General features: G+C 47.6%; 1 protein-coding gene across 1 annotated transcript in view; it reads left to right on the top strand.

Moving 5' to 3' along the window:
- EMB2729 (Alpha amylase family protein) overlaps positions 1-17,124 on the top strand; it is a 177,882-nt gene that overhangs the window by 84,639 nt on the left and 76,119 nt on the right. The window contains exon 8 of the mRNA XM_086515669.1: positions 7,319-7,426. Within this exon, the coding sequence (XP_086371795.1) occupies positions 7,319-7,426 (108 nt within the window). The remainder of the gene's footprint in view (positions 1-7,318; positions 7,427-17,124) is intronic.

Below are 17,124 nucleotides of genomic sequence, written 5' to 3'. Positions count from 1 at the left end.
ACTTGAAGAAGCGCCCTACACTAAAGAAAACGGGCATATTCCTTGGAGATGACCTCACTCTCACACAGCTTGCGCATATGAGAGAGGTAATGCCAGAGATTCAAGCGGCAAGAGGGAAGGGAAAGACGGACTTCTACAGAGATGGCCGGGTGGTGATTGTAGAGTGGTGCTCCACATGACGGTGCGAGACCTATGGGACCACACTCAAAGTTGACACTTGGAATTGTAATGGATCTATGCGCCTTGATGTGGGTGCTTTTGAGGATAGTTTTACGGGAAGAGACATCGTCTTCTACTCTAAGACACATTAGGCCCCGGGGCAATCTATGCCTCACATTAGTGGATGTAGATGGGAACAGCCTATAGACAGGAGACACGATCAAAGCACAGAGGGCGGGGCTCAGGAGGAGTGGCAGTGTTATTCAGGGAGGAGTTGCAGCCATTGATACATATAGCCTGTAGGGATGAGCAAGCTAGGTACATGTGGGTGAGATTGAGAGCAGAGACAGGCAGATATCTTTACATTGCTATTTGCTACTTTCCCCAAGTACGTCAGTTTATGCACCACCTAGAGGACAGTCCCCCTTCTCTATTCTGGATGATGACATATGGGAGTTCTCTAGAGATGGTGACATCATCATTCTAGGGGATTTCAATGCTAGGACTGCCCATCATTAGACTGTATTTTATGATACTTCAGAGGAGATGCTGAGAGAGTTGGATGTTGCAGAGACGGGCCTATCTAGACTATCACAGGATGGAGAACACAGTGAGTATGGACGATACTTGATAGACATGGGGACTGTACATGGATTGGCCATCTTGAATGGCCTACAGAGATTTCCCGCTACCGGGGGTTTTACATGCTTTCCACACAGACATGGAGCCAGCACAGTGGATTATGTCATGGCACAGCCGAGCCTCATCTCTAGTATCCGGGACCTCATGGTTGGACCCAGACCTGTTGGTGTGGCATACCCACATACCCAGCCTGAGCAGAGACGCCGTTCGGGGAGCATGCCCCAGAACAGCTGGCATGATGAGGAATGCCGGGACACTAGAGCTAGACTTCAGAGGGAGGTGCTTTTGGGGGACCACTCACAGGCAATCACAGATGGACTTCCGACGCCTAGTGCGGCAGAAGAAGAGGGCATTTTTGGCTCGCCTAGAGCAGGATCTATAACAGCTATTCTTGAGTCAGGACTCGTGTGCGGCATGGAGGCTCTTTCATGAGCACTCCCCCCCCCCCCTTGCCATCACTTCTACAGAGGCTTGGGGCCAGTATGCATCAGCTTTGTACACAGTTCCTGAGCAGCCCCCCCTTCCCGACGCCCCCGATCCATGCCCACACACATGTGCTTTTTTCACCGTTGAGATGGTGAGGAAGGCCATTGACAGGATGAGAACAGGGAGAGCATATTATCATGATGGCTTAGTGGCTGAGCATTTCACGCATGCCAGAGATTTACTAGCAGAGCTTCTAGCAGTTATGTTTAACCGTGTCATGTGTGAGGGCTTGCCTGATACCTGGAGCCTATCTACTATTGTACCTATCTTCAAGTCGGGAGAGCCTATGGAGCCTGGGAACTATCGCACTATCATGATTGGACACACATTGGCACGGTTGTACGCATCTATTCTTGAGCAGCAGCTGAGTAGATGGGCAGAGAGGGAGGGGATACGCGCAGCCGGGCAGGCAGGTTTCAGGAGGGGTTTTGCTACTCTTGACCATATCTTGACACTTAGATCCATCATTGAGGAGGGCAGATCGCGTGGGAGACGGGTCTATTGTAGCTTTGTGGATTTCGGCAAAGCATTTGACACAGTGCCCAGAGCTAGATTGATGCGTAGATTACAGCAGATGGGAGTACCCAAAGAGCTCATTTGGGGGGTCATGGCATTATACAGGTCAGTAGTGGGGCATGTACGCACCCCAGAGGGTCTATCCACACTGGTTTACTCCAATATTGGGGTGAAGCAGGGCTGCCCGCTCTCTCCTACTCTTTTTGGTATGTATGTAGGTGAGGTTTCTGACTACATTGAGAGAGATGGTGATAGAGGTGCACAGCTGGCAGGGACATGGATTCCACTATTGTTATATGCTGATGATATTGTGTTGATCTCCGACTCTCTGGAGGGGATGCAACGTCACTTGGATGCTTTGCATAGGTTTGCCCAGGAAAGTGGTTTGTCCGTCAACCTTGGTAAAACCAAGATCATGGTATTTAATACCACCCCACAGTGGATTAGGAGGTCAGCAGCCGCCTTCACATACGGCTAGGAGAAGGTGGAGTATACAGATGCTTACACTTACCTTGGAGTGGTTTTTTTTTTTTTTAGTGGGCCAGCATTTTCATTGAGGAGGGCAGCAGAGACTAGATTGACCAGAGCCCATGCAGCATTGGGTAGATTGGAAAGGATGTGTTCACAGGTTCACTTTCAGGAGCCTCAGACGAAGCTCTGGCTCTTTGACACTTTGGTGGCTTCTGCATTGCTTTATGGAGCTGAGATTTGGGGACCTTCACTGGATCATCATGGGAGGACAGGCCGCAGTGATGGATGGGGGGACATGGAGAAGCCTCTGGTCTCTATGATCTCGCGGCTCATTAGAGCCAAGGCTTCAGTACCACGTGCTATTGTATGAGCAGAGCTAGCTTCCCCCACTGGTGGTTGAGGCGCTCACCAGCTCTATCTCCTTCATACACCGCATGTGGGAACTTCCCAGAGACAGATATGCACGCCTTGCACTTGAGTCCTCTCGACAGTTAACCATGCAGGGAGATACAGCATGCTGGTACGAGGAGATGACATCATGGTTTCAGGCGCATGGGTTCAGCATAGACAGATTGCCCCCCTTCCAGTACTCACTGGATGCGCCCTCTCTGGCTCTTACATAGTCCGAGATCACCAAGCTCATTCGCCAGGACTTGACTCAGCTAGACACCAAGAGGACATGGATACAGCCAGCACAGGAGCTAGGCACGAAGATGGCTTTCTACAGAGAGTATCTCCTCCAGCTTACGGAGGATGGTTTTGTGACAAGGCCCAGATACAGACACCCACTTGTCTCATGGGAAACGATGTGCTATTGGCGAGATACGCACATCTTCACACCAGCTACGGATCAAGACTGGGAGATACAACGGAGTACGAGCAGAGACCAGGACATGCCTCCTGTGTGACATCGAGCCTGAGACAGAGTTGCACTACACATGCCATTGCCTCGTCTACTACGAGATACGAGGCCGCTTCCATTGCTTGTTCAGAGAGGACTTTGGACCATTCTCTAGAGTCATGCGGTACGAGGATCAGAGATGCCTGGGTTTGTTTTTGCTCGAGTTGCGTAGACACAGGGAGAGCCCGATGAGAGGAGAGGCTAGCCAGTCTCAGTGACAGATCACAGACTTCTTCAGAGCTGCCACTGGACACACGGAGGAGTTACTACCGCAGCAGAGCCCATCGCTTTACACCAGAGGCATACTGATCGACCGAGCGACTGAGCTGGGGAGATCCAGACACCCACGACTGCGGAGGACTACACAGCATCGACGGAGGCTGCATCAGAGGATTCGGGTCACTTTGGCTCGACATGCACGACGCCCGGTCAGACTACTGACATAGAGGAGATTGATGAGATCCGCCAGCGACTGAGGCTGGATCTCCTGTGATCTAGCTATCCCAGCTAGCTGTTTAGCTGCTTAGTCCACACCTAGCAGTTTAGGATTCCATAGTATTTAATTTTGTCATCTTGTTACTCTGACTTTGTATTAGATCCACCACATTGTAACTTTCTGGTCTCATAGGTCACTTTGGCCTTTTGAAGACGCTAATATAACATTTCATTTCTCTCTCTCTCAGTGGGTCAAGAGGTTAGCACCCACATTTACATATGGTCAAGAGACAACGGAGTATATAGATGCATACACCTATCGTGGGGTAGTCTTCAGTGGACCAGTGTTTTCATTGAGGAGAGCAACAGAGATATAAATTTATAGAAGTGTTGCATGAGAACAAAGAGCACCATTGCTATTTGGCAACCAGCGTGTGGAAATCAAGTTTTGGTCCACATGAGCCGGTGAAAATGCATGGATTTGTAAATGGAAAAAGGATTAGGGTCATGATAGATGACTTTGTCACACACAACTTTGTAAAATATGCTCTTGTCAAGAAACTAAAGCTTTCTGAACAACCAAATGCTCACCAATATGTCGTCTCCATGATGCATAGTGAAGACAAGAAGATATCGGATACTTTGGTATCCAATTTGGAAGTTGAGATACAAGGGTATAAAGATATACTTGACTTCCAAATAATGAACATGGACCGTGCCGACTTGGTTCTGGGAAGGGAATGGTTGTGGGGACTAGGACCTTCCTTGAAACGGAGTTATGAGAAAAACTCACTCGAATTTGAAAAAGAAGGTAAAAAGTTTGTTATACAAAGTGAGCATGATGTACAGAATAGTCCTTTGATACGTTCTCTTAAGTTGCAAAAGCTTGTAGAGAAGAGGTCTTGTGATGTATATATATGCTTTGGTGTCGATCAATTGTAAATAAGGACTTTGATGTAGGAATGAAAGTTCAGGTTTCTTACTCGTTTTTGTCTTCTTGTAATAATTATGAATGTGGTTTGAAAGTCTTGTTAAAGGAATTTAAAAATGTTTTTCTTGTTGATTTGCCAAAAGGTTTGACTCTTGAAAGGGGTGAAGTAGAACATGCTATTGATTTAGTTAAAGAAGCAAAGCCTATTTGTAAACCACCTTATAGATTAGGCCAAGCACAACACTTGGAAGTAGAAAGACAATTACAAGACTTTGTAAATAAAGGTTTTATTAAACCCAACAATTCTCCATGGGCTTTGCCAATCTTATTGGTGAAGAAAAAAGATGGTTCTATGCGACTTTGTGCGACTATAGAGCACCAAATAATCTCACAATCAAGAACAGATTCCCTATGCCTAGAACGGAAGATCTTTTTGATCAGTTACAGGGACTTACAGTCTAGCTATCATGAAGTTAGAATAAAGGTTGCGGATGTTGCAAAAACAGGCTTTAGGACTAGATATGGACATTATGAGTTTTTGGTAATGCCTTTTGGGCTTACCAATGCACCAGCTACCTTTATGAAGCTGATAAATAGTGTTTTATGGCCCTATCTAGGCAAGTTTGTAGTAGTCTTTCTTGATAATATCCTCATCTATAGTCGTATTGTAGAGGAGCATTTAGAACACCTTAGAAAAGTGTTCCAATTGCTCACAAAAAACTCTCTTTATGCAAAGGAATCCAAATGTGAATTTTTTGCTGAAGAGGTCAAGTATCTTGGTTATATCATCTCTAAAAATGGAATTAGGATGGATCCAAAGAAAGTTCAAGCTATTTTACAATGGCTTGAACCTAAGAAGCTAGAAGAGCTGCAGATCTAGAAAAGGGAAAAACCTTTGAGTGGGGGGAAAACCAAAAGAAAAGTATGCAAAAATCAAATGTAGCAATAGCTACAACTCCAATTTTATATATAGTGGATCCCAATAAACCCTTTGTGGCGGAGACAGAGGCTAGTAATTTTGTTGTAGCTGCGGTTCTAACTCAAGAAAGTCGACCAATAGCCTTTGAAGTAAAAAGTTGGACCATGCACAACAAAATTACTCAATATATGAGAGGGAGTTGTATGCTATTGCCCATGCATTGAAGAAATGGAAGCACTATTTATATGGTGCTATGGTTAGATAGTGTTTGATCAAGAGAGCATTAAGTGGCTTTCCAATCAAACAGGATTGTAATGGTCGTAAGGCCGGATGGGTTGAACTCTTACAAGAGGGCAATTTTGAGCTTATGTATCACAAAGGGAAATATAATGTGGTAGCAAATTCCCTTAGCAGGATGCCTATGATATATGAATTGAGTTTCACTTGATTCAATGGTGATCTACTTGAATCATTAAGAGAGAAATGTCAGGTTGATCCTGCATATTCTGAGGTATGGGAAGCCATTCAGAAAGGGGATCCAAGACAAGAGGTTTCCAGTAAGAATAAAGCATCGACATGTGCTTCAGAAGGATTTAAGTAGAAAATTTTTGCCATAGATGATGGAGTATGTGTCCCAAAAGATGAAGAGATTAGGCGCCAGAGATACTCTATGAGTGTCATGATAGTCTAGTACGGAATGTGTAAGGACGTCCTAGAATATGTTGTTAAATGTAATATAAGTAAGATCAATAAAGCTAAAAGGCTTAAGATGAGAGGACTACTCCATCCATTAGACATTCCTTCAGGGAAATAGGAGAGTGTCTCCATGGATTTTATAATTGGTTTACCTAGAACACAGAGGGGGCACGACTCTATCTAGGTTTATTACAACCAAATCTTATGTTAAAACTCTTGAATTGGCTAGATTATTTGTAGAAAACCTCTATCGACCATATGGTTTACCAACACACATTGCGTCCAACAGAGGCAGGAAGTTTAATAGCCATTTTTTGGAGAGCTGTGTTTAAGAGGTTGGAAACTAAACCAAGCATGAGCACATCTGAGCATCCTCAAACGGATGGTCAAACTCAAAGGGTTAATCAAATTCTAGAAGATATGCTACGAGCATATGTTAGTAAATGGCAAACTAATTGGGAAGAGTACTTACCTATAGTAGAGTGCATATAATAGTGGCAAGAACTCTTCCATTGGATATAGTCCATTTATGTTAATATATGGGTTTCAACCTAGAGCTCCTTATGCAGTAGGATTGCAAAAGGAGAAAGTTCAGGAAGCTAAAGACTTTTTAGAAGATATGAATGAAATGCTTAAACTTGCTAAAGATAGTATTAAAAAGGCCCAAGATAGAGCGAAGACAGATACTGATTTGTATATAAGGCCTCTTACCTTTGAGAGCAAGTTTATTTAAAAGTGCCTAAAAAGTATGAAACCATGAAGATGGGATCATGTCAAAATTATCACCAAGGTATTGTGGACCTTACACAACACTATAGAAAGTCGTAGATATAGCTTACAAACTCCAATTACCAGAGACAATTGGTGTACATCTAGTATTCCATGTTAGCTGACTGAAGGAGAAATTGGGTCAAATCTGTTATCCACATTCTCCAAGGGGAGTGGAATTATCTTTTTACATACACTGCAAGGGAGGAAGAGAAGGGAGGAAGAGATTCATTCAATTCTTATTCAATATGAGAGGTAGTAGCCATGGATGGACCATGCTCCTCCTCTGCCACCTTGAGAGATATTCTATAGAGGTCATTTTGAAGCTCAAGTTTGTGCCTATTCACTTGGTTCTTATTAATAAAAGTAGCTTAATATGTTTTGTATATGGCAGGTCTGGGGTTGTTGGTTTTTTTGGATGTTGTGCACTCTTACGCATCACCTGATACCTTGAACGGTCTAGCAGCTTTTGATGGTGCAAACGATTGCTATTTTCATCCTGGTATGTGATATCTTCATTTATAGTTCATAGATTAAGTTTTAGCATCTGCTTCCTTGTATTTGTGCAACTACAGTCAGTAACCTTAAAACTCCTTACAGACTTGTATTTATAGGTAGTGAGGTCAATTCTTAGCTTGTGACAACTAAGAGACAGTCTGAAATTGCAGTTATAAGATTTAAACTGAATGCAATTAATGGAGTCTCAATCCCCCCCCCCCCCCCCCCCCCCCCCCCCCCCAAAAAAAAAAAAAAAAACCACCCACCCACCAATAAGAGCCTCTTGAAAACCAGAATACATCCAAGGCGCCAAAGAATAACTAAATCAGTTATCTGGATAAAGTGAGTGGTTGGGAGGACAAACAGGAAGGCTGCGGTCAGGCAATGTTGCTTCTTTGCCTTGTCTGTGCATGCGCTTGCCTTGATGAATAGCTGTGCATACAGTTATAATACGCTTTGTGTTTTAAAAGAGTCAAAGAGTTGATACGCCTAATAGGTTGGGCTGTGTAATAACGTTTGCATAGGGGAGAAAAAAGGCCACGTGGGATGATACGATCGGAAAGGCGAAGGGGCAAGGGCTGGGTAGGTAGGGGCGAGAGTGGTAGCGAGAGGGATGGCTAGGTAGGGGCAAGGTGGGGTGAGTAGGGGCGAGAGCTGAGAGGTAAGGAACCAAATCAGTAAGCACTTGTAGGAAGGTAGGGTGAAGGCAGTCTGCTTTCCAAACCTATAGAGATTGCAAGTACCAAGGTGGAAAGCCAAGTTCAGAGAGGAAGGAAGAAAGAGCTAGTGGAATCGTGCTTTGCAAGGAAAGGGTAAAGGTTAGATCTCCAAGGATTCCTCTTAAAACTACTCAATCCGACAAAAGTCTCAAGTCATCAGATGTAAATGGAGAGGGTATTGAGGCTACCCCAGGAGAGACTCTGGCACCACACGCCCAATCATGTCTACTAGATACACAGAAGATCCAATTGAAGAAAAACAAACAATCTGTTACATTCTCAGATGTGCTTGAGGTGACTCATAGCATCTCAGAAAGCCCATCGCAGAAGCTTTGATAGAGAGTAGGATCAGCTCTAAAGGCTTGGCAGATGATCAAGAGAATCAAATCATGCTATCAACATTCAAGGAAAAGAAAGTTGAAGGTTCCAGAAAGAGTGTACAATGCTAGAGAAAGGAGAGGCAATTGGATGGCATTGGTAGGATGTTGTAAAAACCATAGCTACCCAGAACGGGAAATCGGAACATGAAACGGGGAACGACAGTGAGAGTGAAATGCCATTCACTCGTAAAACACATAAATGAGCAGAGTTCAGAAGAACACCATAGAGAATTTGGTAAGAAAAGATTCAACGCATGACACGAGAAATGATCAGGAGAGTGATACTAAATATAAGGACTCAATGTGAGAGGATCACAGAGGAATTATGACGTGAGCACCTAGGGGAGTAGAAACTCACGGAATAACGGCTTATGGAATCTGCTAACTTAGTAATAATATGGAATATGGCTGATGAGAGAACATGGACGACTTAGAGACAACATTTTAGAATTCGGAGATGATCTGTGAGTAGGGGCAAGAGATGACTTAGACGGCACGATTGAATGAAGGTGGGGCGTGTTTCAACCCGAAGGCCATTTTCTGTAGATGAAGATGTCCTAGGGAGTCACAAAAGCAGTCTTGACTTGGTCATCAGGATGCATCCCCAACTGATTGTAGCCACTGAAACCATCCATGAAACTTTAGAGTACATGCCCAACCACATCTTCTAGGACTCTTTTGGTGAAAGGGATTGGACTGCCATCAAGGACTATCACCATGCTGAGAGCGCGGTAGCTGACACAGACGCAGATTTTATTGGACTTCTTCTTGGGAGCTATGACCATCGGTGACAACCACTCGGAATGCTCTACGAACATGATGATACCTGCTTCTTGCGTCTTCTCTAGCTCTATTTTGACAGCTTCTGCATACTTGGGATTGACTTATAAGCTCAACCTGTGGCTTAGCCCCATTGACTAGAGGGATAGTGTGGACTCCGAGCTTTGGTGGGATCCCTTTCAAATCTTGGTAAGACCAGGTAAAAACGTCCTTGAGAGAGTGCATAGCTAGTCGAGCAGCGCAGGGTGATCCCACGGCCAAGCGGCTAAAAGAATGGGTTGAGGGTTGTCAAGGTCACCTAGGTTATTTTCTTTGAATGGGTCTGGAGGGGGTACCGGGGTGGTTCCTCTGTAGATGAAGATGTGACGACCTCTTGGAGCATCGAGGCATCATGAATTGGTGTTTGATCAATATTGAAATTGGCATATGCTTCTTTGTACCCATCCTTGGGGACGCTCGTCCAAGGGTAGTTTATCAGACTCAAAGGTGAGCTTTACCTTGGTCGGAGAGTTAGATACAAAGGAGGTTGAGGATTGGACGAACTCGTGTGAAGGAGATTTCTTTCCTCTTGTGTGGTCCTTTATATGCTCACCAAGCCCAAAGGCTTCCATTGTAGGAGCATCTAAGTCATCAGCCTCTACGATCTCGACACCTGCTTCTGGGCTAGACGGGACACTCGGGCCAGCTATTGTAACGGCATTGGAAGATGCGGTATCCTCAAGCAAAGATTGAATAGAGACTACATAACAAGGAATAGACTTGGTAGCTTCCAATGGGAGGTGCAACGTGCCGTCTTAGAAGAAAAACGGGCAGCCATGGAGTGTGAGCGTGAGCTTGGCGGCCGAAGACCAAAGGGCAACTATGGAACTTGAGCGTGAGCGAGCGCGCGAAGCTCAACGGATAGTGGCCGAAGAAAAGCGAGCAGCTAAGGAGTTAGAGCGTGAGGCGGAGAGAGACCAACGCATGCAAGAGTTGGTCCTACAGGTACTCACCTCGAAATCAAGGACGTTGGCACTTCATCAGGTAGCACAGGTAGAGATGAAAATTCCAACAAACCAGTCACTGAGAAGTTGACATTCAGTAAGTATGACGGTAAGATGGATGCTAATGTTATTCATTCTTGGCTGAACCAATTTAATGCTTACTTTGCGACAACTAAGAAAACAGGGAATAGCAAAGTTTTGACGGCAGCCATGTATCTTGTCGGTGACGCCATTAATTGGTATCATGCGTGGCAAGAGGCACAGTTTGCCGCGCAACTAGAGGAAGCCGAGGAAGGCATGCCCCTTTCTTTCAATTTGGCCGACTTCCAAGACAAGCTCAAGGCGCGGTTCATGCCACCTCAGTACCTAACCCGGTTAAAAGAAGATTGGCGTAACCTTAAGCAAAATGGTACTCCAGTTATGTCTTTTTCTAACCGTGTTTTGTAGCTCGGCACCCAATTACGCAAATCGGATGCGGAACGCAAAGAGGCCTTTCTTTTCAGGTTGGACAAGTATATCAAGTTCAATGTCGAAGTCCTCAACCGAATAGATCTCAACAAGGCGGTAGCGATGGCTCTTGCGCAGGAGATGAAGCACAACAAAGGAAAGCCTAAGGAGAACAAGTCTTCTCACAGTCGCTCTCAGAATCCTCAGAACCCACAGAATGGTAAGAACGGTAAGATTCGGGAAAGAAGTCTCAAAATGAATTTAAGGGTAAAGCAAAAACACCTGCTAAACCTAAGCTAACCCCAGATGAAAAAGTTGCTCAAGGAATTATAGGAGGATATATAACACCCGAAGAACAAATCATTTATGCGAAGGAAGGTCGATGTTTTCAGTGTCACGTTAAGGGTCCTATGAAAAAGGCATGTCCTAAGACAACACCACCTAGAGAACCCAAAGCACCAACAACTACCACAAGCACTTTAGTGAACCACACTGATTCTCCACATGTCTATGACACACACATTGATGAGTCTCTCTTTAAATGTTATGGTCATGTGAAGGGTCAGCGTCGTCATTGTTTAATTCTGGTAGTATGCATGATGTAATTAGTGACTCTTGTAGAAAGAGCCCGCTTGGAGGTTAGCCCGGCAACTCCTCTCGAGGTGTTTGGCTTCGCTCCCGGTATGGACTCTCTCATTACACAAGAGTGCCTTGATGTGTTAGTCACTGTTCAACAAGCTTTCTTCCGTAGAAGATTTATTGTGTCCTATCTCTGAGGATGTGATATGATTTTGGGTGTTCGATGATTTTGTGAACATAATCCTCTCATTGATTGGGCAGACAAAACTCTCACTCTAAATGTAGCAGGCTACTGTGTCACTTTCACAGGACACACAGTTAGTACAGTTGGTATGGTCTGGTTCACACTGGACGGACTCTCTGGGTTGGGCAGTGACACGTGGCAAGGATACGGACGATGGTCTAGTGGACATCGTGGCCAAGTGACCACCACCACTCAGTTTGGAGATAGATTTAGATGGCTGACATTTATGAGCCGTTGGTGGCTCTTATCGTGGGACATATGAGTAGTAGCAGTTGGGTCATGATTATCATCTTCTTCATATATGGTCAAGTGTCGTCGTCTAGAGTAGCGAGTCTATACACACAGCACGTCTGCACCATCCCTGCATATCTGAGACTCAACACCCCCATTGTACCCGTGAGTTCTGGGCTGGAGCTAAGTGTGCTGCCACGCAAGAGTCTGTATCGGTTCCTTTGAGATAGTTGAGTCCATATGTTATGGCCTGTTGTTGTGCCTCTGTGTTGATTTGTTGTTATCTATGTTTCCTGTGTCTCCATTCTGTTTTGAGTGAGATGTCACGCACATTGCACTGAGGAGCACCCACTGTAGAGAGCACGACACACTATCCGAGCTATAGGTGCTCTCATTTTGGCACGCCCGGTGGGACCTCAACTGAAGTCTCACTCTCTGTTGAGGTACAAATCGAGGAGTTAGCTGGGTTTTACCTAGCCTCGCCTACTTCGCCTTGCACAGTGCAGCCTGCTGATCTGGTTCAGTTTCACCCTAGACAGCTTACTCTAGCTGACCTAGTCTCTCGCCCTACTGGTCTAGTCCTCTCTCGCCCTGGTCCAACCAAGCTCTCGTCCTAGTCTAGTCCTTCCTCGTCCCTGGTCCAGCCAGGCGGTCTAGTCACTTGCCCTTGTCTAGTAGAGTCTAGACCAGTGTTCAGCGAGTTAAAGGTCTTCTTGCCCAAAGCTTGGTTGGGTTTGTGGTCACTGCATGACACATACAAGGCAATCATTAGAGCGTCAAAGTGCACGACTGAGTCCTCTGAAGTACTGCAACAGAAGACGTCAACCCTCGGTACATAGTAGAAGTCCACCAACCTCATCACCCATGCCTCCACATACGGCATCTTCCATTCCTCCATCCGGTTCTACATCCTCCAGGTCACCTTCCCTAGTAAAGCCCTCTGCCATTTTGTTACAGCAAGCTACTGAGCAACAGGTTCCAGAGCAAGAGGCCATGGAGGCGTTGGCCAGTTTTTTGGCCAAGGTAAACATGAAGTTTCCTACTTTCAAGGGACTCTCCTCAAAAGATGTAGACGACCATGCAAGGAGGTTTGTATCTCTTTGTAGAGGTCGTGGTCTAAATAGAGAAGATGCTTATTTGGTGTTGCTTCCATCAACTTTGGATGGTTTAGCGGACAAGTGGTACAGTCAGTTTGCAGAGAACTACTTTGCAACTTGGGCCACTTTACGACAACAGTTTTGTGAAGCTTTCAGACCAGGGGACTTCCAAGAGAAGGTCCTGGATGAGTTGGCAAACCTGATGCTCCAGCCAAATGAGACTTTTGCAGAGCTCATGACCAGAACAAAGTCTCTGGTGGCCAAGCTTCCTCAGCAACTGGGTGAATTTATGGTTAAAAAGTGGGTGGAGAAGGCTCTTCCCAAAACTTCTCAGCAAAAACTTTGAGAGAGTCTCCGACCTGACGCCACTCTGGAGGAGTTTGTCGTGGCTGCTACTAGGATAGAGGGAGCTAGGAAGCTGTTCACCAACTCTCCTCAGGTAGAGACCCCCTTAGTGTTTTCGGAAAGTCCTTCTGATCCATTATTTTCTTTACGCAGGGAACTGGAAGCCCTAAAGTTACAGCGAGCTCTTCAAGAGGAGAGGTCCTTCTCTCTTAGACAAGAGAAGCTTCCACATCACGAGGCATTGGAACAAATCAAGCGCGAGCTAGAAGAGCTCAAGTCTCAGCAAGAGACTAAGGCTATGGTTTGGTGTAGCTCATGCCGTTCTCCAAGGCACCCTCCATAGGAACGCCCCCTTCTGGTTTACTGCCACTTCTGTGAAAAGTCTGGACATGAGGGCAAGGACTGCTACTACCTCAAGGGATTGCGACAAATACAGCAAAGTCTTGGTCCTACTCTTCCACAAGGGCCAACACTTGCATCCAACATGGTTTCTCCCTGTGGCCATCCACACCGCATGCCACCTTTATTGACAGCCCCTCCTATGCAAGGTATTCAGAGCACTTTTCCCTCTCAGAGCTTTTATCATACCCATGCTCCCTCATCACCTCAAAGCTTCTATGCTTCCACCTCCAACTCCATGCACGAGGAGCAAGGACAACCTTGCCCTTCGACTCGCCCATTGAATCGGCCCATTTTGTGCTACAAATGTGGGGAATATGGTCATTACCAAAGCAAATGCCCTCTGCCAGAAGGGTCCCCTCCCTGCCGCCATTGCCTTGAAACGAAGGATCACTACAGTAAGGATTGCCCTAAAATTCATGCATCCACGGCTTCGAACCCAAGTCAAAGTCGGAATGAGTTTATCTTTCCCAAGCTCAATCTGATAGTAGTTAGCACCGTTCCTCAGCCACCCCCTTCTACCCACATGGTTACCCCTCAAAATAAGCTGCAGTTGGTAGAGGAGCCATCGGGTGTCCTCACTCGGGCCCAGAGAGCCGCTCTCGGTCTTAGCATTCCGGCAAGTTCCAGCTCTCCCACACATTCTCACAACAGTGAATACCCTGCCTTCAACTGTTGACAAGCCATTTCCCAGTGCCAAGAAAGAATCCAAATCTTTGCTCTTCGATATTGATGAAGCTTTCTTGGAAGCAGTTTCCGATCTACAGAAGATGAAGGTGCCAGAGAAACCACTGGTAGAAAAAGAAAAGCTTACAGCAGAGACAATCTTGAAGAACACCTTCCAACAAGTGTCCCTCTTTTCTTTTCAAACTTAAGCTTTGCCAAGACTGCTCGCTCGCTGCTGCTGTCCCGCCCCCTCCCCCTGCGTTGCTAGCGCTGCCCCCCCCCCCCCCCCCCCCCCCCCCCCGCCCCCACGCTCCAGCCCTGCCCTGCGTCGCTCCCTCGCCCTATTCCCCTCCCGCTGGCTGCCTCCCTGCCCGCTGGCCCGCCCGCCCTCAATCCCCCCCTCAGCCCCCGCTGCCCCCACGTGCTGCCCCCCCCCCCCCCCAACACACACACACACACACACCCCGCCTCTCTGCATTCCCTGACACCCCCCCTCTCTGCCCTGCCCGCAGCTCAATCCGTTTTTTTTTCTTCCTTTTCGCACGCCGGGATTTCTCCTGTCAATTGGCTCTGGCAGTGCTAGTTCTTTGACAGTGCCTGCCGGGGTCCCTTTGCAGAAGATTTGCCTTTCCACTCTTTCTTCGCCACAGCAGTAGACACAGATGGAGGCTCAAGCTCCGCCACAGAAGGACTCTACTGAAGCCCCTTCGCCGGACCCCACTGAGCCCACGATTCGACTTGCTTTATCACCGACAGAGCAAGCGAGCCTAGCCGCAAAGGTAGAGCGCCTATAGGCGACTTCTGTCATCTGCAAGATCCTCGGTACCAGACCCAACAGAGAAGAGCTACGTGATCTTCTCCAAGCCCGCCCTCTCGCAGAGGTGGGCAAGATCTTGGACGTTCAGATCCTCGGAGGAGGCTACTACCAGATCGAGTTCGAGACCCCCGAGATGGCGTCCAAGGTCATCGCCATGAGTCCATTGACCATCCGAGCAGCTCGAGCCCACTTTCGACAGTGGAGACATGGTTTTGACCCTGCTTCGGATGTTCTGGTAGAGGAGGCCGATAACCCCATCTACGTCTGCTTTCCTGGTTTATGGAAGGAGTACCTACCACTTTTGTCCAGGATAGGCTCAGTGATTGGGACTGTCCTGGTGACACCTCGCACGGCAGCCTCAGTAGCTGCCAAGGCAGCCGGCTTTCCCTGAGTTCGCGTTCTGGTCAGGGATACTCATACTCTCCCGAAGGTCATTCTCTACCTCGGGTGAGTGGGGGTTGGTTTCGACAGAGCGTGGAGTATTCGGGCCTCCCGAACCAGTGCTTCATTTGTCGACAGATGGGCCATCTTGCGAAGGCCTGTCCACGGAGGAGGCCTCAACCTCAGTCTGCAAAGGCTAGCCAGCAGCCACAGACAGAGACACAGAGCAGACATGCAGAGCCACCCTCCGAGCGTGGGGCTCCAGCGGAGGAGGGATGGCAGCAGGTTCGTGGTTGACGATGGCAGGGGCCACAGCGACAGCCTGGCACTCAAGGTGGTCCATATGCGCCTGCCCAGCAGCAGTGGGTTCCCACGGGGAATCGTTTCGGTCCTCTTGAGCAAGATGAGGTCCCTGCTCTAGCCCCACCTCAGCTTCACCCTCGATAGCCACTCCTCCCCCAGAGTTCCCCTCCTCCTCATCATCCCCCCCCCGCCTCCTGCTCCCGCTGCCTCTCCCCCTCGCCCCTCTACCTCTGCCGCTCCCCCCCGCCCCTCTTTTCCCTGCTCCTACACCTCCCCCTCCCGCTCCAGCTCCACAGTCGACCCGGGGGGCAGGGCCATCTCCGGCTGCTAGGAATTTCTTGGCAGCGCCTTTGCCGCGAGTCGCTTGGCGAGAGAGGGACAAACTTTCTTGCGACCCCCTCTGCAGCTACAGACGTCTCCTTTTGCAACAGTCCCTCGTGGTCTGACGAGCTTCGACATTCGGCACCGTTGGGACTTCTTTGACTACGACTTCACTCGTTTTCTCGACGACCCCTCAGCAGACCATGAGGCAGCTTGCTTCAGGGTTCATGTTCTGTTCCTTGCAACTAGAGGGATAGAGGCCGTGGACTTAGCGGTTGGATTCTCTTTTCCCCTTTGCGGCAGGGACCAGACTGAGTGGACTCTCGACTCAGTGTCGGAGTGGTTGCATACACAGGTCCTGGAGTTCTCTCACCACATGGGAGACCTGGGAGTCACAGACATGCTTCAGACTTTGTGGCTATTGGTCAAGTTTGCGGTGACCCCTCCAAATGCAGCAGGATGTAGACACATTGTGGTTCACTTCTTTGCTGATACGCAATGCTTGCCATGCTATGTACACATTCATGAGGACGAGTGGACAGAGGAGGTTGCTTTACGTACGGCTCGATCTACTTGGGCTTGGGCCAGGCACTCGTTGCAGTCACGCCTATCTAGAGGACGCTCGGATGCAGATTACTCCCCATCCAAGCTAGCCTCGAAGATAGCACGTTTAGCTGCTGCGGCAGCATCTCTTCTCTCTCGCTCCCCATGAGGATCGTCTCATGGAACGTGAAGGAGCTTGGTGGGCGCCAGTTTCAGCGTCAAAGGGGCCGACTGCGTCAGGAGCTTGAGCGTTGCCTTGTGGGAGGAAAGATTGATATCCTTATGCTACAGGAGCATCATCTGTGTGAGAGCCGCATACGACGTTGTGGTCAGCTCTTGCGTGGACGATATGATACTATTTGGTCAGCTGCTTTTGGACCTGGAGGCATCCAAGGTGGGGTATGTATGACTATTGCAGATTCTTTGCAGCAGGCCATTGTGGGCAGAGGGATTATTGTGTCAGGCAA

Source organism: Adiantum capillus-veneris, chromosome 7 (genome assembly GCF_014529385.1).
Source record: "Adiantum capillus-veneris isolate H3 chromosome 7, ASM1452938v2, whole genome shotgun sequence".
Lineage (NCBI taxonomy): Eukaryota > Viridiplantae > Streptophyta > Polypodiopsida > Polypodiales > Pteridaceae > Adiantum > Adiantum capillus-veneris.
The sequence above is the reverse complement of the archived record's forward strand: the minus strand, read 5'-3'. Positions and strand labels throughout refer to the sequence as shown.